This window comes from Cygnus atratus, chromosome 3 (assembly GCF_013377495.2).
Source record: "Cygnus atratus isolate AKBS03 ecotype Queensland, Australia chromosome 3, CAtr_DNAZoo_HiC_assembly, whole genome shotgun sequence".
Lineage (NCBI taxonomy): Eukaryota > Metazoa > Chordata > Aves > Anseriformes > Anatidae > Cygnus > Cygnus atratus.
Window position 1 is genome coordinate 38,836,773 of NC_066364.1, and position 22,161 is coordinate 38,858,933.

General features: G+C 39.0%; 1 protein-coding gene across 3 annotated transcripts in view; it reads right to left on the bottom strand.

Annotated features, from left to right (window-relative positions):
* Positions 1 to 22,161, bottom strand: part of RNGTT (RNA guanylyltransferase and 5'-phosphatase) — a 185,404-nt gene that overhangs the window by 92,388 nt on the left and 70,855 nt on the right. For all 3 annotated transcript variants that reach the window (XM_035559498.2, XM_050709797.1, XM_035559499.2), the window contains one exon: positions 17,335 to 17,499. In XM_035559498.2, coding sequence (XP_035415391.1) covers positions 17,335 to 17,499 — 165 coding nt within the window. The remainder of the gene's footprint in view (positions 1 to 17,334; positions 17,500 to 22,161) is intronic.

Below are 22,161 nucleotides of genomic sequence, written 5' to 3' on the forward strand. Positions count from 1 at the left end.
AGTCTCCAGAAAATATTCCGTTGTTACCAGCACTAATAGCTACCTTATCTGAGAGGAAACAATTACCATGGCTCTTTCCTTGCATTACTCTAAAAGAGATGGACTGTTCCGCTTATAAACCAGGATATTATTTCTGTTTTATTTTATATTAGTTTCATCTTATTTGCCAGTCTCTGTATTTTTCTGAATTATCTGCTCTTTTTTACATAACAATTTCCTCAATAGCCCTCAATAGTCTCACCTTAGTACACCCCCTTTCACGAGGCCTTGATTTTCCAAGCTCAACATAAAAATTAATCACTTTAACATTGCTGCCTGATGTATCTAAGACATCCCAGGAAGTTTTACATCCAAGGTGGCAGGCACAAATGTTTCCAAAATGTACAGTGGTTTAAAAGCATTTAATAAAACATATAAACGTATGTGAATTAATTAAATGAATGTCTGCTCTTTTTTTTTTTTGCGCTAACTAACAAGATAAAGCAATTTCATCTCTATTATTACATATGGAAGTCTCTGAAGAAAGGATCTCTGAATAACAAATCCAGTTAAAGATTTGTGTAACAAAACCACTGTTTCAATTAGGAAGCCTTTACGGATTTAACATAAAAAAAAACAAACTGAAAAAAATGAAAACCCGCTTAACAAAACAATTTTGCATTAAAAAAATAGAATTCTTCCTTGTTAGGGGTTAAAGAAAAATACGTCGAGAACCTCCTGCATACTTCAGAAATCCTGACTCTGAATGACATCTGAAATTCTATGGAATGTGTTATATGTCAAGTTCAGTTTAAGTTAAAATTACACAGAAATAGTTGCTCAGATTCATTCCCACAAATGACAATTCCCAAAAATAAATCAATAAAGCTAACTACCAGTGATGGCTGTCATTCAAACTATTTACATTATAAACTCCTTCTTTCTAACATCACATTTTGAAAAGGAAGCCTCCTGAAAAAGAATTAAAGGTTTGTTGGTGGAGTATAAGCTTCCTTTAAGATGATACTCATGCTACTGTACAATACCTGAAAATACCACCAATTGCAGCTTCAGAGCAGATGAGCAAAATTTTCCCTGCAAACCAAGGTGTCAGCTATTCCTTCTGCCCAGAATCTTTGTATTTTCCCATCCTGTAGAAGTGTCTTTTTTTTTTTTTTTTTTTTTTTTAAATCAGAGAGAGTACCAAGATATAAATAAGTGAAAAAGCATCCAATATACACTGGGAGGGGGAGGCTACATATATTTACAATAAAACCCTCAAATTTTACACGCACACAGGAAAAAAATAAAAATGTTGTCTATCTCATATTTTAAGAGAATTAGATTCCAAAACAAAATGTCAAGAGAAGTTTGGATTTTGGTTCTTTGATAAAGCAGATACTTACTGGCACTGAAATTTCTACAGAAACATGGCAATGCTTTCAAACTAGTATTTAGTGACTCAGGAGAATACACAGCCTTGAGAATTAAAGGGAGCACAAACCTTCTGAGAAATGGCAAAAAACACGAGGTGAAGCCCCTCAGACTTGTCTATTTTCCATACGTGGGATACCATTCCCCTCACCCAGTTTTAAGATTTGAAGTAAAACAGCTGACCCAAACAAACCCAGTGCAAATTAACAGTTTCTGAGGGGAAGGATCAAAGACCTCTGGCAGTTCTACTCCTTCCTTCCCTCCCTGCCCCAACTGTGCCATAGCCTAGATCACCAGTTTGGATCAACTTTCAGTCAGCTAGGAGGAGGAGGAGATGATGAAAACCTATCCTCTCATGCATATGGAAGTTACTCTTCAAGTGATATGCTCAAGCCCCAAGTAATCTTTTGGAAAACCGTCCAGTCTCAAGCTATAGATAGCATGCAGTAATGGAGAACCACAATTTTTGTTGAGTTGCTCCTATGGACTACTGCATCTGCAATTAAAAAATTAATGCCTATTTCTCAGCAATTTTTTCTTGCTTCAACTTTTCTTCCTTGTTCCTCTACAGGAAGAGTGACCGAGTCTCCTCTCAGGAGTTTTTCATGCAAAGAAACTAGTGTCACATCTCTAACGCTTCACAAGCAAGCTGATATAACTCCTCAAATCCATCCATAATTTCTCCTCTAAACTCAGTTATTTTTCTCCCCATCAACTGAAACCATTCAGCTGGTCTTGACAGAATATTCCAGAAAAGCCGTATCAGCAAGAAAAAAAAAATGCACTGGGGAGTATCCAGAGATGTCCAAAGGAGACATTAACACTTGCCAGAGAAAGCGTTTCACCAGCTGATAGCTCATTACATCTGGCTGCTTGACTCAAAGAGGTTTGTTCCTTCCAAGTAACTGTGAAGGTCCTGAAAACACGGCCTATGATGCCCGAAGTGAGACTTGGTACATGGCTGCACAAGGAAATATTTTTTGCTTGCATCCAGTCATTCTAAGAGCTGTAAGTAGAATTTCCATGTGAACATTTATTTCCCGCTTGCTAACATCTGTAATCTGTGCCTCGTTCATACGATTTCATGCTTTCCTCTAAATCACCTATAAAAAATGTTGAAGAGTAGGTTTTTAATCAGTTTAACATGATCCAGTTTGTTCTGCATCATTCTCATTACCTAACCAAACCACGATACACTCCTTAAAGTAAGAGCAGTATTTAGTATGTTAATTGAAGTATATTTTATAGCAGGGTAAAGGCCAATTTCTCAATTTTTCATTGTATTTGGCTATACTTATCTTAGAAATTTTGATTTGTTAGGAAACCAAAGAGAAATGCAAGGAAGGAAATGCAGCCTGTTAACTGAGAGTACAGTCACAAAACCATAGTTTATTCTTACATTAATATGTAAAAAAAAATAATGAGCCTATAAACTATTTCTTGGTTCATGCTATTACTCTTAAATATGCCAAAAGAAAGAGTAGGATCACAATATGTAGAAATGAAAAGTTTAAGTCCCTGAGAAAGAATTATCTAAAGAAGTTTGATATGCTCACCAAGAAGCAACGAATATTGAAGAATAGCTGATCCATTTTTAGTAAACCAGTGAAATGATCTACATTGCCTTAACTGCATAAGGAACTCAAGTATGAACTTTTCAGTTCCTCATTACTTAAAATGAAATTTCATGCTCTTTGGCTGTAAAAACACTGTATAATACAAATTGCATGAAAATCCTTTAAGAAATTATATTTAAAGCTCAAATCCTAGGTCTCACACAGCCATCCTCTCAAGATGTTAATTCAAGATATAAACAGAGAAAAGCTGTAAATGTTATTTTGTCTATATAGAAGTGTAAGGGTTGAAAGCACTTTATGTTAACCAATAACTCAGTACTAAACAGGAAGAATAAAAGTAAACTCCAAAGGCTCATCCATTTAACAAAATCACTGCTATTTTGAAGTGTATTCTGTGGCAATAGCTGAAATATATTGTGATGAAAATTATACTAAACTGTCTAAAGAAACATGGGAATTTTCTCATTTTATAAGATTAAAAAATAAATACTTTTTATAAAATACTATTTTATGAAGAGCCTTTCGGTTTGTTAATTTAGTAGAAGCTCCAAAACCAATCCTACAGCAAGACTAAAAGACTAAAAATAACCTCTTTGCCAAGTTAATCATACAGAACATTTTGGCTCAAAAGACATTAAAAACACCTAATTACTGCAATGGATTTGTTCCCTATAAGAATGAAAGCAGATAATGGGAGCAATGTGAGACTGATGTTCACTAATATGATCAAGAGACTAATTATTATCCATGAATCATTTGTAGCATTCAAAACTTGATTAATGTCAGGTCAAGTTTAACATGTGATAGGTTTTATTAGTAATGCTCGGCTATCCCACAGCTTGTCAGTTTAAGTGAGTGCCATCTGTTCCAGGCAGGAATAGCCAAGAGTCCAAACAAAAGCACAGTGGATACGACTGGTCACTGAAGGACATCTTAAGAGGTCCGTAAGGGAGCTACGCTAGTAATTTTAAACACCAGACCAGAATCCAGCACAAACAAACACCTGCTCAAGATGGGACATTTGTAAGCTGTCATCATTTTAAAGTCTGACCGAAGGAGTGTTAGTACTACTGGATTTAGCTTCACTGTATGATCATTCTCCAGTAAGAACAATTCTGTTGCAAGAGGAGAAAAAAATCTGTTGCAAGAATCGATGCATCTTCCTCTCTATAGCCCTTCATCACCCTTAGGAGTGCTTTCTTGTACGGAATACAGTACTTTACCCTTTAAAGCTCAGTCACGGTATTCAAGTGCATATGGCCCTAACTAACGGCTCGTGCAGCAAAATAATGCTAAAAGACACTGAAACTGAAATTCATATTCCATGAGAAAATACTTACTGACAGTGCCCTACTTGTTGTAATTACAGATAACTACAAGATACAGATAACTACAAGAAATCCTTTTGCAACAGGCTCGCGTCCTAGGGTTTCCCAGCACTTTGTGGGTGACCAGCTTCACCAGCAGCCACCTCTCCCGGGCACAGCCCATTCCCAGCTCTCGCAGCATGACAGGAGCTGCCCTGATACTGTACGAGCTCACCTGGTCACTGCACTGAACCCTCAGCAGCTCTGTATTAATAATACCAGGAGCAGCAAGGCTGAAGTAACATGAAGAAGCAACGGGCAGGTGCATGCACAGAGAGGAAGGAGACTGACCTCATTCTGTCTGGGTTTGCTCTTGCACCTACCTACTCTCCTCTGGTCTAAACCTAGAAATTCAACAGCAAAGCAGAAAGAAATATTTATTAACCTCACAGCTACAACAGCCCTTTCAGATGTAATGTAAACATGTTCTCATCCATAAAGCAGATGAAGCTGAAAGACTGAGGATTCAAGCTGCCACTAAAGCGATTTTTGCTCCATACTTCAGCTCCACGCTTTAGCTGTTTTGTGGCTAGAGGGCAGGACGTGCAGGGCTCCCAAAGATTCCTTGACGCCTTCACATCTAAGCCAAATCCTCTGAAGATTTGGTGCTAGTAGGCCACAGAACATAACACTGTAATTCAAAGAACCACAGCTACAGCTTCTTCCTTCACCATTTGCCCCTATAGTTTTACAGCCAAGGACCCAACCAACAGTGCCTTTATTCTTTCCAGAGTAGGAAGGCAACAGGCATTCTTGTTGATATTCACATGATGCAGAAAGAGCAGCACCCCCAAGCAAGAAATCCAAGAAGACTGATCCCTGTCTGTAGCTTGCTTTGTGTCCCTGGTTGAGGTACCTCTGAAAAAAAACAAAAAACACAAGTACTCCACACACTGGATGCTCAGGACACTTCCAGCCCATTAGAACTGCTGCTAGTTTCACAAAGGATTGTTATAGACTGCTTCTTTCAGAGAGGACTGAAAGCAAGAGAAACCATATACATGATCTGAAACCTGCTTCTTCATCTTCTCTAGCACCCCCCTCTAAGAGATGTAAAGGAAAAGCATTTTCCAGATGTAAGATTTGCTGCAAGTTACTGCAGTCTGTGATGGGATGCAACCTCTGACATGGAGAAGATGAAACCACCACACTGTTGAGTTCATTAACCAGTCCCAAAGGAAAAAAATGCTGTGGTGAACAACAATAAAACTTACTGGGGGTGGGGAGGGAGAAGGGAAAGGGGAAAGGGAAGGAAGGAGGAAACATGCTTGATGGTTCTATTTTTTAATCTGGTTTTGGTTTTACAGCTACTTTATTAACTGCATTCTGTACAGCTGCTACTAACACTGGCTGTATGCTGCGCTCCTTATTTGCGCAGGGAGACTTAAAAAAAAAAAAAAAAAAAGGTAGAGAGCAGACCACAAGAGTGCCACTGAGCTATCACCAGTTTGCTGCTTCTGAGGGAGCAAATCCAAAGGTCACGCACCTAATATATTCAAAGCAATACCCAAGAATAACACGAGTGCCGCGTGTGTTAATGCTTAATTTGACAGCACATCTGCATTACTGAATTCAAAATAAGCATTAGGCATTTCTCGCTGTCAATCTCTTCTCAGAAGCACAATTGAGAAATTGACATCAATTAACTAAGATGTTTTCAAATGCTTCTTTCAAATAAGAGAAATAGGCTGCTACAAGAAAGTTTAATTGACTTTTGTGATAGCTTCAAAATGAGATAAACACTCTCAAGGCTAGGAAGGAACGCCGCTGCTGAACAGCAATGGTCTTTCAAGCCCGTTTTACCTGATGAAATAGAGCGGTGTATACTGCACAGCTTATTCGTGTAATTTACTGTGCTCTTTCCAGTTCTCTATTTCAACGTGCAAAGTAACTGCAGTTTTTTCTTTTAGGGATTAGGACTTGGTCCACAACACTTTCCCCCACCCAGTGATGATGGTGAGGGGTGTCAACACATCATACGTACCTGGGAGAGCACACGTGCCTGAGACTAGGGTCCTGCTGGGGCTGGAAGAGGTTTAACAGGTGCCGTTAGCAAATTCTTAGAGCTATTTACACATGATATACATGTGTACAGATGAACACATGTACATCCGAACGTAGACATGGCAGAGAATCAGCAAATTCTGTGTTACTCTATGTCCGCAGCTGAGCAAGGTTCTCCTCACTCACTATAGCTAAGAAGCTCCCCAGTACTCATTTTGATCAAATTCAGCTTTAGTCAAAAGCTCTTGTGATGTCAAAGAAACAAGTGACACTGGATTGAGCGCAAGGCCTTACAAATGTGGCCAAGTACATTTTAATTTGTTCTCTAAACGATCTTCAAACATTATAAAACTGATAAGGTTTATTTGTTATCCAGCCCCTGTGTAAACTGCCATAATATAATCCGATCTCTGCTTATCAAGAACTTGGACAGACCTGTTTTAATTAAATCAGATAATTAAGGATGATGTTTTATTATGCATTTCCACTAAGACTCATGAACAAAGCCAAATTTGTATACACAATAATTCAATTAACTATAAAATGGATATTCACGAATACAAAGTCTTTGCACATTTACTGTTGCAATGCCTGATTCAAAGTGTATATTGCCAGTATATTCCACGGGGCCCCAGCGCAATGACTGTAACACAAAAATTAAGATTCAACATTATATTCTGGATATTTAAAAACATCTGATTCTTCTGCTACGCAATGGCACTTGAGGGCTTAATTTGCTACAAAGTTGAATTAAAACTTGCCATGTTAAAGCCATAACAATAAAATGCTCCAATTTTAATATTTCTTAATTAAAAAAAAAAAGATTAATTTTGCACAGGAATTTTTTGCAAAACTGGGCATACCACAAGAAAAGAAAGAGCTAGCAGGGATGCCTTACAAACTTGCATCCTAACAAACTGCTTTAAATTTCACCCCCCCATCTTTACAATTTTCTTTGTGCCTTTATTCATTTTATCCAAATTAAGCGCACGTCTCCTGCAAACCCTTCCAATAGGAGCAGGCTGACGGCTTCCCTACGGAGCGCGATTGCCAGGAGGCAGCTCGGAAAAGTGACAGGCTGTGAAGTGGTACAGCGGACAGTATTAAACAGTTGCCCCTCAATTAATGAGTAGAGCGACCCACTTAGTCACCACAGCTGAGTCCTCCAGCTAATTCAGAAGATAGCGGATATCCCAATTCCATTTTCCATACTGGGATACCAACTAGTAATTAGGTCCAAACAGATTTGCATTTTCCCAGTTTTGGTCATAAATCACAAAACCGAAAGTAGAAGTCAGTTAAATATCTATAGGCATTTTTCCTACTTAGACAGTTATATGAATTCCCTTGCCCAAAATATGTACTGTTCATTGTGCACCAAGTATAATGCTTCATCCATATGCACTTATTTTTCTGCTAGTTTCATTGTTTTCTTTCCCACACTAAAGTTTCAAGAGTCAGAATTACATATTCCACATCTGCATTACTGTATATTAATTTAAGTTGTACCACTAGCATGGCCCACTAGTTAAGAAAATAGCCCTTCAGGAAAATATTGAAGAGTGTTTGTTTTAACTTCACTAGATCATTTCCCAAAAAACATAACTGATGTGTGAATAATTTCTTAAATGAAAAGCAAAAAACGATCTCCCTTTTTCTCAAACCAAAATTATACTGTGCTCAAATATTATCCTTGATCTTCAACATCACAAATAATAACAATCAAAAGCAAGTAGCCTAATCCTCTTTTGTTAACTCTAGGAAATGAACACAGATTCTTGGTCATGAATGGATCTCCTCAAGGACTCCATCAGAGCAATGAGGCTAAGAGTTAGCCATAGACAAATATTTTTTTTTCTAACATGACTTAAAACCTTTTGGTGTACACCTGGAAGACCTGGCTCTTGACACAGTTACATTTCCAGCTTGTGTTCCTTGAGCAAAGAAATCAAAGTTGATTTCACTTATCAGCTATGCCAGGCTTCGGGCAGTACACGACACCTCTGCAGCGAAGCCTTTCCCTCACCTGGGCCCTCCACACGGTTTTGCAGGGAACTAAGCAGATTTTCAAAGGGATATATGGTCCAAATGCTTTCTGAACCTGATGTCTGATACTACAAAAAGTAGCACAGATAGACAGCACTGGCTAATTAGTTACTGTTCATTGTGCAAAACAAATGAGTCGCTGAGTGAAATTATGTCTGCTTGGACATAGAATCATAGAATGGCTCCAGTTGGAAGGGACCTTAAAGCCCATCCAATTCCAACCCCCCTGCCATGGGCAGGGACACCTCCCACCAGACCAGGTTGCCCAAAGCCCCATCCAACCTGGCCTTGAACACCTCCAGGGATGGGGCATCCACAGCTTCTCTGGGCAACCTGTGCCAGGGCCTCACCACCCTCTGAGTGAAGAATTTCTTCCTAATGTCTAATCTAAACCTACCCTTTTTTAGTTTAAGACCATTCCCCCTTGTCCTATCATTATCTACCTGAGTAAAGAGTCCCTCTCCATCCTTTTTAAGACCCCTTTCAACTTCCTTCATTTAATTAAAGATTCAATATATAGTATGTTTCTATTTGATATCACCAGAGGTAGTCTAAACCAGATAAGAAGAGTTTAGGAATTCTGTTTGATACTGAGAACGGAGCATAAACTCCATCTTGATCACAGAAGTAAGATTTGAAGATTTTGATCACCTGAGCTACGCCTGACAATGGAACAAATACTTCCACTGAAATTTCCTAACAGTGACACAGAAGTGGTAACATTTAATCACAAAAGCATGATTCCCACTGACGTAGAAACACCTCTCAGGAAGATGTCTGAGATTTGGAGAGAGGAAAAAAAAAAGAGGGAAAAAAAAAGCATTGAAAACTTACATAGGGTCACAGTGTAAATGACAAAATACTTTTATGCATGCCCAGTGGAGAGGGAAACCAAAGACTGATCTAGAATGATACTGAAATATGGCAGAGAAAGAAGTATATTCCTTGTTTTAATGGGTATGTAGCTTTTGAGATAAAGACTAACTATTTAATAATTCTCTCAGACTCAGTGCATTGTTGGATATTTCTGACAACCGGAGCAGGTTACGGAAGAAGGCCCAAGCACTGGTGACAAAGCCCCAACCTGCTGGGCTGTGCGATCTGCGATGGAGAAAAGTGCAGCTTCTCTGCACTGCAGACAGCAAAGCAACACCCCGAGGCAGCTGGAAACCTCACCAGTCCTGACCTACAGCATCCCTGCTTACTCTCATGCTCCTACAGCCAGAAATTACTTTGACTGAGCAGGACCCATCATCACCCCAGTGCTGCAGCTGGCTGCATGAAATAGTTCCAGTTCAAGCGCTGAATTTTAAGTGGTAGTAATCTACATCCAGCTCAAGAGCCACAGTTTGGTCGTTTATTGCACATTAAAATTTACAAAGCTTCCACTTGGTCTGGTTTGTTGTCCTTACCTTTAAAATTCAGAGGATAGATCATTTTGAAAAGTCAGTCTGAAGAACTACACGCTGGGATACAGGACAGCAGCCAGCTGAAGATTTTGCATCCTAATATAAATGAGGCAGCATCTTTCCAGCTTCTCATTCACTAGTGGTTTACTAGGCCCATTGGGTCGACCATTATGTGCATTTATGGGAAGAAAAGCACTGTGATGATTTGAGCGAGAACAACCACCAGCACAAAAGCCTCTAGGAGCGGAGTAAGGCACTACTGCCCTCACATTTGACTTTTGATTTTCACGATGGAGCAGGGCTAAGTGAGGAAGAAACGTACAGAGTAAAGAAATAAAAGCAAATAGAAACAAAATGGTCAAGGGGAGAACGGGTTAGGGGATAATTAAAAGGAGGTGAGATGGTAACCAGGCCAAAAACCTGGAATCTAACAGATGGAGCGAGGGCTATGGTGTAGGCCAGACACCGCCAAGTGACTGCCAGCTCTGGGTGAGGAAATGCAGGATTGGAAGGTGAGCCCATTAAGCTACTCCTTAAGGCACAGGAAACAAAAATAAAAACAAAAACAGTGGAAACAAGTCTTCTTGGCACAAAAACCCCCTCCAGATGGTACCATGCTCTCTCCACCTAGATATAGGTTTCCAAATGCCCAATAAATACACAGATTATTTGACACTTCTGCTGCTGCCATTCCTACCACTGATTTTTTGTCGGCTTCCATCCTATTTCTGCAAACCTTCACCACTTTTTTTGTCCACAGGCTACTTGGTGACATCAGACGGGCCTTTGAGGTCTTTTACAGTCAGTTCTGAGTTAGCAGCTCTCTAATCAGGCAGAAGTGAGTTACATCCACATACTCTGCCTTTTTCAGGCCCACATCTGATTGACTTTAACCTCACAACTAGCGGCTTATCGCCATCTCACTTCCAAAAATACATCACTCCAACATCAGTAAGTCATATACTCGCGTAACTTTCTTCATCACCAAAGCGGTCCATAGCCTCTTAATTTTCCAAGGCATACCACCTCAACAGTGGCTGTGTTTTTATTGGTACAACATTTTTAAACAGTCTGTTTCCTAACTACAACAAAGGCAGTTTCCCCAAAAAATATAAATAAAAATCCAAATGTCAAAAAAAAAAAACAACACACAAAACCCTAACAAATACAAACAAAACAAAACCAAATAAAAACTCAGGCAAAGCAGGGGTACAAAGTCAGAGATGTGTCAGCTCACAGATTTGACTGAAAACTTTCAAGAAGACCCCAGACCATTTAATCTGCTAGCAGGGATTACTCACCTTCATTCTAATCCCTCCAGGACCAGCTGTCATTTTAAGATCAGATAATAGTCTAAGAACTGACAACTCCTTGATATACGGCATGCTAGCATTTGAAAAAGGTTGTTCATTTGACCTGTGTCATTGTTTAACCTTTAGCCCTATTGTTCCATTGAGGGAGATCGGCACAATTCTCCACGGGACCATACAGAAAGAAACTTTTTTTTTCCAGCCCTGCTAGACAGCGCAGTCACTGGACACTAGGCTTCAGTAATGACATCCAGGTTGTGTGACTGCCCACACAGAAAAGCTTTGCAGAAGAACTACAGATCAGCTTTGGCATCATAAGCCAAACATTTACGTCATTTCTGAGAGTTTCATTATTGCTTGCCTGTGTACCTGTATTTCCTGCTCAACATAATGGATTTCACCCTGGTGAAAGCATAATAATTTCAACCTGGGGAAAATCCTAAAATATTTGTACAAATAAAAGGCTAAGGCTCCAAGTCTTATTTCTTACATATTCTTATATGAAGCATTATAACACATTAATCTTGTTGGTCCTCAGTGTTTTAACATCAAGGAAAACAAACCCAGCTTCTTCCACCAACTGGTGCTGTCCTTACAAGATGGGAGTGAGTGCAGGCAAACTGAACCATATTCTCTCCTTGACTTCTGTTGCACACTAATCCGTGCAAAGAAAACAAGCTGGGCAACCAAAGTGACAAAACATGCAAGTGTAAGGACAACAAAGATTCAACATTGCTCACAAATATCTTCCTAAAATAATTTGGAAGTCGCATTAAAAGGCAAAAGTGCTCACAGAGTGCATCTGTTCTCAGCTGACACTAAAAGACTAAGCTGTGTTTAGCAATTCTTTGATTATAGAAGCAGACAAAGTTAGTGAAACTGTTTCCTCCCCCAGTATCAAAGTTCAGCTAGGGAACATTTTTTTGTCACCTCCGTATGGGCTGTAGATTCTCAGGATCTTTATCTTTCTTTTCTTCCTGTTACCGTCAAACCTCACTCTTACTAAAACCAGCAGAAGTCCATCAAAACATCTTAAAATAAAGCGGAAGACGATATTGTAAAGATAGCCCTCATTTCAAAAATCTAGTACCAACAACAAATGCCAAGGCAAAACTGTGAATGCTGCCATAATACTTTTTAATTGCAACATTGAAAGTGTATTTCAGTTCACAATAAATCAATTTTTGGATTAGGAAGGAGTCATTACCCTTCAAACGCTGGTATTAAAGCACCAAATCCGTAACTTTAAGAACTATTTCATTATTGGACATACTGCATAGCACAGCACAAAGTTTACTGCTGTTTCAAGTAATTACTTTCACATTTTCACTGAAAATAACTAAATCTATGTGGAAAACATCATTTCTCCTGGTATAACTAATAGCAGAGTCAGTGGCTAAACCTTTTAAATACAGCGCTGAGATTCCTGGCCTTTTTCAGGATTCTTCCTACAATCCTCCCAAACACACAGCTATTTACCCATATGTGATATTATTAATAAGAAGAATGGCCAGCACCGGCCTTCAGTTTGGAACACCAGATCTTAACTCAGTCCACAGAAAGGATTGATGGAACGAGGCTGTGAAAAGCGGTCTAACAATGTTTACTTTGGAGAGATTTAAAGTTGTTTCCATGGAACATATTTCAATAAGTGAAGTGTCTCAAAACAGAAATATGTGATGTGTGGTTCCAGCTGAGGGAATTCAGAAGTACACTTGATTCTTTTCTTGACCCTAAGCAAAAGACAGCTGTGTTACAAGAAAATCCAAGAAACACTGCTGATGATACAATCTCCTGTTTATACCTATTACTCCAGGCACTCAAACTGAGACATCTGAGTCACCCAGTACACATATTCCCTGCTTCTCTTCAGGCTGGCTAAGGAGTACAAAGCTTAAGGCACATCTCTCTCCAAATCTTCTTCTCAGATGGAGATGCTGATAATCTGGGATTCTGCAAGACTGAAGGTAGGACTACAGAACGTGTATACATACTGCACACAAAGGAAGTCCAGCCTCTTTTCCATCAAAGTGTACATTGGCTTGTCACTCAAAGGGCACAATCATAAAGTATCACCTAGCTAAGAAGCTAAATTTTAGTCCCAGATAAACTGCAGGACCTCTTTCAAAACACAGTACCTGAGGCAAACTTCATGAACGGCAAAACTCCTGAGGAAATTGTGCAAAATACTCCAAGGGATTATCCTGAATATGTATGTGATTAAAATGCTATTAAAAGAGGCTATTTTTTTTTATTCAAATCTTGATAAAATATATTTTGACTGATCACTGATATGGGCTTTCCACTTCTACAGTGAAATATGCTGGCACAATCAGAGATCCAGCTTATCTCTGGCCAAAGGCTGCTACGTCCTTCGATCCCTCTGGGAAAAAAGAAGGATCCCTCTGGGGGTGACTCGAGAAGACACATCTTCTGTCAGTGAAGTACAAGAGCTGGGCGTAGGGAAGAAACCCACACTTACGAAAACACACACTTTTCCTGAGATCCCTCAAGGGTGCCAATCTTTAAGGACCTCTGGTCAAGAAAGGAAGGAACCTGTTTGATCCCAAGAAGAAAGGAGTCTGCTGTTCTTGGAGAAGGACAAGCCAAACAGCTAATTAAATATAAGGAAAAGATCTACCTGAGTAGGTCCCCTTTGTCTGTCCTTTAGCGTTCACTCAACTGCCACTGTCTCTGGAGATGGATTGATGGATATGCTGAGTCAATCCGAGCATGAGCAGATTTAGAAGCTAGGAGGAATTCCCTGGCTCTCTCCAGACCCTTGCTGTGCTGAACACAGAGTTGGTAAACCCTACCAAGACGTTTGTCATTGATGCTACAGAAACCCAGCCTGTTCTCTCCGCTACGCTAATGAGGTGTTCATAGCTGTGAGTACACTTGTTGCTATAGTTGCAGAGATGACTGAATAAGCATAGGAAAAAGATCTCGAGCAAAGCGATACTATTTTTAAATGGTCCTTTTTCAGAATAGGACAACGCTTCTGAACAATAGCCTGCTCCGGCCATATGTAATTAAGCATTCTGTTCACAAAGTTGTGATGAGTAGGAAGATGTCACCCTTGCATCATTATCCTAAGGCAGTATTAGAGAATCACACACTCATCAAGTTCACAGACCTAATGAAATGAAAATTGTATTTTTGACATAACAAGAATATTTGAAATAAATTTGATTTGAAATAAATTTTTAATCTATAGAGTTCCCTTAAGCATTTATCAGTATTGCCTTAGATAAAACTCCTCATTGATGCTGGTAGTGCTACCTAAAATTCCCTACAGTTATAACAGGCTGTACAAACAATACTTGGATATCAACACAAAACTTCTTTCTTACTCAAAACAATAATCAGAATTAAAGCCTCATTAGTTGTTTTTTTTTTAATTATTATTATTTTTTATTTCACTATATAGCAGTCACTTCGAATCAGGACAGATTGCTTAAAATTGCTTAAAACATACTTCATATGTTGTACAAAAATAAAATGTAAAAGCCTATGGTTATTTCCAATTGAAAATGCAGAAAGCTTTAGAGCCTGCCCTGGCTGTCACCTCAAAAAAAAATCACCACTCCCATCCCCTCAAAAGAGGCAATAAACCTCAATACCCCAATAAATTTAAAACACCCAGACAGTACTATCTCAAAGATGATTTTAAGGTGATAATGCTTCAGGGTGAGAATTTGTTCATTGAACTGCATCATAACCTCAAACGCAGATTGCAATGTCCTTAGGGTTTTATCTGTTACTGCAGACTTTCTGCTACCTTCAAATAATGCTTTTTAAAAGTTTCAGATAAGTAACAAAAAGCAAAGAGAGATCCATGCTTCACATTTTCAGATGCCCTGCTCTCAAACTGCTACTTCACTACTGTATCTGTTTCAAAGGTGTTATCATTGCTTATAAAAAGTAGCAAAACCCTCAGAGGAAAATGAGCCCTCAGAGAAAGAAAAAAGTGCCATGTAACTGTTGTGCAAAGCCGTTATTGAATTTTACTCTAATTTGAAGTTAAGTGACAAAAAGAGGACTACTGAAACAATTTCTTTTTAGTTAATAAAAGGTAAAAAATAATAATCTTTCATAATATGCACTTCAATAAAACCCACAATATTATTCTTACTTGCTTTATTTTCTTACCAATTTGGTCTATTATTTGTGTGGAGTAAGTAAATCATGAATGTTTGAAATAATTAAATAAAAGAACCAACTTGCTCTGCACTGCCAGGTAACTCTACTTCTCCTGCTCTCTCTGTATATCTCTAACTGCTGCATACAGTAACATTCTTCAGAAAAAAAAAAGGAAGAAGAAAACTTGCCAGAAAACTGCTTCACTCCGTAATTCACAAGTTAATCAAACCTCATGGCAAAGAGAAGCATAAAAAGATAAAAAAAAAAAAATCTTGTCCAAGCATTAGAGTCAAAAGCAATTATTAATTTATCATGAAACAAATTCTAGTCCTGTATAATTTCATTTTCCTCACCAATATATTTGATGCTTTACTGCTGGGTAATGAGACACCACGATCTTGAAGAATTTATACGCAAGGGTTGGAAGAGGAAGAGAAAGAGCAGTAAACACCATCATTTCTTTGCTGACTTTGAACAATGCTGCAGTCAGAATTATTAAAATCCAATACATGGACAATTAAGAAACCTCATTTAGATAGGAAAAAGAAAGTAGTTAAGTGTAATTTCATTTCCTACTCTTTTTGGGAAGCAGATGATCCTTTCAATAGTCATCTTCTGGCTGGTTCTAAGCTGTACCTCACAGAGCTGCAGTACAAAGTATATTTTTACGAATTTTGAACTTTACCCCTTAAGAGGAACCAACTCTTAACAGATAGGCTGTCAGCATTTAACAATTTCATGTATAAAATAATGATCAGATATACCTAGCCAGAGATTTGTTTATAGATGTGTTTTACCCAGACAGCTTTCTAGGAACGCTTCTGGGCATGTTCTCCTGTGATTTTCAAATAAGGTTAAATAACCTGGAACTCCAGAACACTTCAAGAAACTATAAATTTAGGTAAGAAATCCAGTTTTAACACGTTCCTTTTGTACTAGTTCCTTTTAATTTCAAGCTTGAAATTACGTCCTAGACAAATAGCCCTTTACCCCCTATGAAAAATTTACTTCGAATTCACGATGCTGACGATATTATTTTACATAGATGATCCAAAAAAAATCAACCGTACACATCCAGAGGAGCGATCAAAACATTTACAGTGTTTTATCCACACAACCTCTCTGATAGAATTGTTTGTGACAAACTTTCCCAAGACTGCTACTCTGCCAGGTGTTTTGAAAGTCCAACTTACGCCTTATCTCTTTATTTAGTTTTCAGCCACCTATCAGTTAGCCAAGTTTCCATTACTGCTTCTCTTGGGGCGAGATTTGTTACCTGCTACAGGCTCAAGGAAGTGACAAAAGCAAATGGAAGGCACCAGTTTGGTGTTCATTGTTCTGCATTGATGAGACATGGGACCACTTCTAACAGCAGTGCTGAGAAAAACTAGTTACTCTAGATGAAAGTATTATCCGTGAGCAATTTAATTCACAGAAGAGAATAAAAATATTTTACAGAATGTTAGGATACTTCTAAACTGAAGAAAAGAGTGCATAATGAAAGACAGAAACTCGTATATATTTGAAAGTCATATGCTTCACTTCAGAAAACCTACGGCGGTGTTTTAATAAGTAAAGCGTGGATGCATTCACTAGCATGGGCTCTTAGTAATCACTGCTGAACATGAAGTGGCAGCCCAAGCACAATTCATGACTCTTATCCTATGGCCAAATGGGAACTGGAAGCAAAAAAAGTTACTTTCTTACCTATGAAGGAGAATAGCATCGAAAGCATAGCTCTCAGATATTCCTTTAAGCTCAGAGGCATTTCAAACAAACTATTAACTTCTATGTCATCACTCAATATTATGAAACTCAAGAATTAGCTTTTGCCAAAGTACAGATTTAAACATAGGAAAAGAGGAATTCAGAAGGAATAGATGGTCTAAAACCACTTTTCAGAGTATCCCAAACTCCCATTCACCACCCAAAAAAACCCTGCTGAATAACTAGTCAGCAGAGCAATTTGCAGAAAGCTAAAAAAAAAAAGTCAAGGGAAAACCTATACCCAGCACTGCATTGCTGCCTTCCGCACTCCAACATAAACAACTAAAATCAAGTTTACCTTTCTTGAAGCGTAGATGTCGAAAAATGGCTTGTTTCGAACACTGAATGGTTCCTGTGCTTTGTCAATAAGACCAGTCTTCATTTTTTCATGTCGTGGAAATATAATCTCTTTTTCTATACAGGCAAGCCGAACATTAAAATCACAGTCTCCAACTGGCTGTCCCTGCCAAGTTACAAAAATCAGTATTAAAACTAGACATCAAATTATTTGAATAGTATGTTTTCCTGACATAGCATTTAGAATCACACAGGTACATTTTTTTTTTTCTTAATTGAACATACACATTTTTGTCAAGTATTTGTTTTTCAAGCCCTTGTCTCAGGTTGTAAGAAGTTAATGAAATCAAAGGTCACGGAAGGGTAAAAACCTACAACAACGCAATTTACAGAGTTACGCAAAACCACTGCTTCAAATGTACTTTATTGATGTTTTGAAAGAAGCATTAATCGTATCACTGAAAAGAGAAAACTACAGCTGCAGCTGGAAGTAGCGTCAATAAACAGTGGCTGCAGAAACCTGCAAAATACAGGATGGCTCAGTCAACTAAAAGGTGGTAAAAGCTCTTCTCTAATTCTCAATAGCATGCTCTGACCTTTCAAGATCTGATCTAAACCAGGAACTTTACATTGCTGTTTGTACATTCGGTGCATTGCACCAGTCAGTATGAGCATTCAAAACGCACATTTGTCAGATTATGAATTGCTCATAATGGAGTTTTTTTTTGTATTTTGAACATTAGATGGTGATGAGAACACACTGTGGGCATCATTCAGTGAAAATGAGCAACAGGCGACTTGGAAATTTTCAAGTCAGTTTCAAGGAGATGTGCCACTTTCACAGCAGTAAGGCACAAACTCGTACATCTGCGCTGCTACGAGCAGTAACCAGCACAGGAAGTTATTTACAGGAGATCAGCCCTTGTTTTGCCATCTCATTCACATACACACAAAAAAAAGGAACTTGGAAAAACCCTCCCTTTCCTGGTCTGCAGAAAATAAGCCCATAGAGTGTCAGCTTCAATACCAGGATTTTCCAAAAGCTGAAATCAACGAGCACAGAAACTGGAGGGCCACTGTTCGTCCTCCAAGCATGGGATACAAGCAATAGACAGCAGCAGGACAGATGAGGAGAACCAGGCAGGTATTTCCCACACTACACACAGCTAGAGAAGAAAGAGAAGGAGAACCTAAAAGCAAGAAGTCCCACGCTAACACGTGGCAAAGGGAACCGGTCAGTCTGAAAGAACACAAAGTAGGCAAGTGTCAAAAACGACATCCTGAAGAGGCGCGCAAAGGCAAGAGATGGAAAGAGTAAACCTGAACAGGTATCTTGAGGCAGAGAAACAGTGAGTGCTGATATTAGATGGATGAGACTCACCCTACCCTCACCGGCAAGCCTGGTGTTCCCCAACACCTTCTACATTTCACGCTCCCAAAGGGGCACTCGCTTCCCCCTGCATTTCTTCCCTAGCGTCACATCCTTCTTAGACCTTTATCAGAAGTCCTCACTCAGTCATTGCCACAGCTTTAGGAAGCATTTGTTGCTCCCTGACCATACGGCTTGGTGTAACTCACAGCCACTGCCTTACAGGACTGCGCTTCATCTCCAGCAGGAGAGGCAGCACAGCCACCAGCACTCGAGGGGCAAGCACGTCCCGCACCAAGATGCCGGCAAATCACTTGAGAACTCAATTTAAACAGTGTCTGAGCTCATCTTGGGTTGTATAGCTGATTAAAACAGAGAAAACCGTCATCCTGACCTGTGTAATAACCAGCTGAAGAACACGTCATTCCTTCCTGCAAAATGTGTATGCATTCATTATTTCAATTTTATTACTTGTAAACTGTTCCTCAAGTTTTAGCAACATATAGTGCTCATGCTCTTTTCCCTTAAGTAGCTTTCCCACTCAGCCACATTTTATGAGTAGGTCTGAAAGATCGAATGAACTCATTAGTAGGCTCAAATATTTGAAGCCTACAATAAGCAGTCACATTTTTTAGAGACCTTCCTTACAACGATTCATTCAGGAATTCAGCATAGCAACTTAAATTTATTTCAATCTCCTAATAGTTAAATTAAAAGTTGAGATGACTTCATGTGCACCACAAAACAGCTGAATCACTTTCTTCTCCTTTAAATAATCCTCTCGCTTCTCACATCTACTTGGAACTACTTATTTCCTGCAGCTCTGCCAATCACGTATTTTTATTTCAAAGCCTGTTAAGCAGAAGGGAGTATTACTGGGATATACCACTCGCTTCCATCACCGAAAGGTCAGAGCGAGGCTGACATCAGGTTATACGAGATGGGAGAAGCCAGGTAATGCTGCCGAGCAATTTCTTCATCAGCCAAGTAAGCCCAGAAGTTAAAGAGTATTTCATTCTCCTCAAAGCACGGGATATTAGCAGTAAGAAAACTAACGTAATGTTGAATGTAAAGCAAGGATATGCTGGATAAAGCCAACATTGGGACAGGAGGGCAGCTTCTTCGTTAACAGAAATTGCCATAATCACAAAATAAATGTTGCTAATATACAACATATTTGTCCCAGACAGATCCAAAACCTTCAAGGGGTAAAATCCTAGCTTTTAGCACACAAGTAGGAGGGCAATGTAGGCTGCAATAAATAACTTGCAGACCTTGACAAAACAAGGATGAGATTATTTAGTTTATAAAGCACACATTTAGAAGTTCTCCAGAAACAAGACATCAATGCATTCAAAATCAAAATGCAGGCACTAAATACTATTACGTTTTTAAGCAATACAGAGATGTTTTTATTAATTTAAGCATTCAGACATTTGGGGTTTTATTTCAGTATGTAAGCTTCTACTCGTTTGAGAAGGATGAGGGTCAGCACCACCTAACAGCACACTTACTTAGATGGCAATCCCTGCTCTAGACATTTCCATCCTAAAATAAATTTGCTAGCACAGGGTAAAACCCAATTAACAAGTAGCCTGTGTTTCCTGTCTATGCTAGAAAGTTACACTTCCCCCTCACAGTGATTAAAATGCATTCCAGAGCAAAATATCGTTCAGAAGAGCCTCGGGAGAGGAGTCATCTGTTGACTCAAGACCTCTTCCCAAATTTTTTTTCACCTGTTGAAACCCTGTGCATTGCACTACAAGGTCACAGCTTGCAGTATATGTGACGCTTAGAAAAATCGTTTTGATTTTAAGCACAGTCTCCCATGCATCCTCAAAACATAAAAGAAGACTTCTAATGAGATTTGGAAGCTACACAAGATTGAACTTTTCAAAATTTTAACTTAAAATATTTCAGCTGAACTTCTCACTTGAACCCATACCCAATAGGTCACATAAGAATCTAGTGGACCACGGAAGAAATAAATCTAGACATATGAAAAAATCTGAGTGTACAGCTCTTTAAGCATCCATTCTCCTAAGGGACTAGGGAAAGGCAATTTATTTGCTAAAAGGAGCTTAAAAGAAAAAAAAAAATCACAATCCCAACAGGGTTCCTCCAAATGGATGCTGAAAGATGGAATTTGGTCAAGTGTTGGGTTCTGTCTTGGTACATCAGGGGTGGCTAAATTGCAGCTCCTGTGCTTCTCCGGATCCTCACAGACTTCTGTGTTGAAGTCAGGATCTCACGGCTGTGTGGCTACGAGGGGCTGGTGAGTGACTTACACCCCAAGTCAGTAGACACAGGAAGATGGCAGAAACCATTGAGAGGGGTCTATCAGGATAAGAGTATTTCTGCTGCGTGCCCCACTTCGGGCCCCTCTCTCTGGGAAGGAGAAAGGGGACGTCTGAGCAGCTCCTGGCATCCACCAGCTGTAAGTCTGCCTTCCTCCAGCCTCTAAGGCTGACCTTGTGGTGACAGCTCGGGAAATCTGGTGAGCTTTCCATGGAAAGTCCTTTGGATGTGGGACAGATAACCAAATGGGGTATGTAGGTGCTAAATCCAATAAAAACACTTCCTATTAGAATTTGATATTTATCCAGCTTCTGCCCAACGCAACCGGAGTAAAAAGAAAAATAATGTGTACACTGTTGATAAGCAGCTTGGTCCAGGACGAACTGAGAATATTTATTCTCTTCCTTTATGAGATATGGTTCAAAGCCTACCTGCCAGCAAAGCCCGTTCTGTTTGCTTCCCCAGAGCAATACCTTAGCCATGAATAATTCAGCACAGACACGCATATACGTTCTGCGCACGTCCTCACTTATTGAGCCATAGCAGAACATATGTCACAACTGTCTTAGCTTTAATGATTTTGAGAGAAGAATAAAGAATAAGCACAGGCTAATATTCTACCCTGTGTTTAGCATTATTATTGACAATTCAAGGCACCCACAGCTGACATCTGCATTTCCAGCTAAAGCCCATTATTAGTTCTCCCGTTTTCTGAAGACCCTGCAGTCAAATATTTCGCATTTAATATTAATGGTCTGGCACGTAGTTCTTCTGACTGGGGTTTTATAGATGCTGCTATTTTTCCGATACAGATAGCTTCTACATAAAAACAATCTGGAGGTGCTGTTTCATTCTCCAAATAAGATTATTACTATGTTCAATCAACTAACTTTTTTTTTTCCATTTTTGATGAAGTTTTCTTTTTAAAACAGGACAAAAAGTATTAGAGAACTAAAAAACGTTGGAGAATTATGACTCCAACATTTTTCATCTCTAATACACAAAAGATAAGGCAATTATTCTAAACTGAAAATACAATTTAAAATTCGTTTTTTCTAACTTTTGTCCCTCAGATGTTCAAAAATAATATGTTAATGGCAAGCAATTAAGTGGTTTCAAAATGGTTTCTGAAATTTATATTTGCACCCATGAGGTACAGTG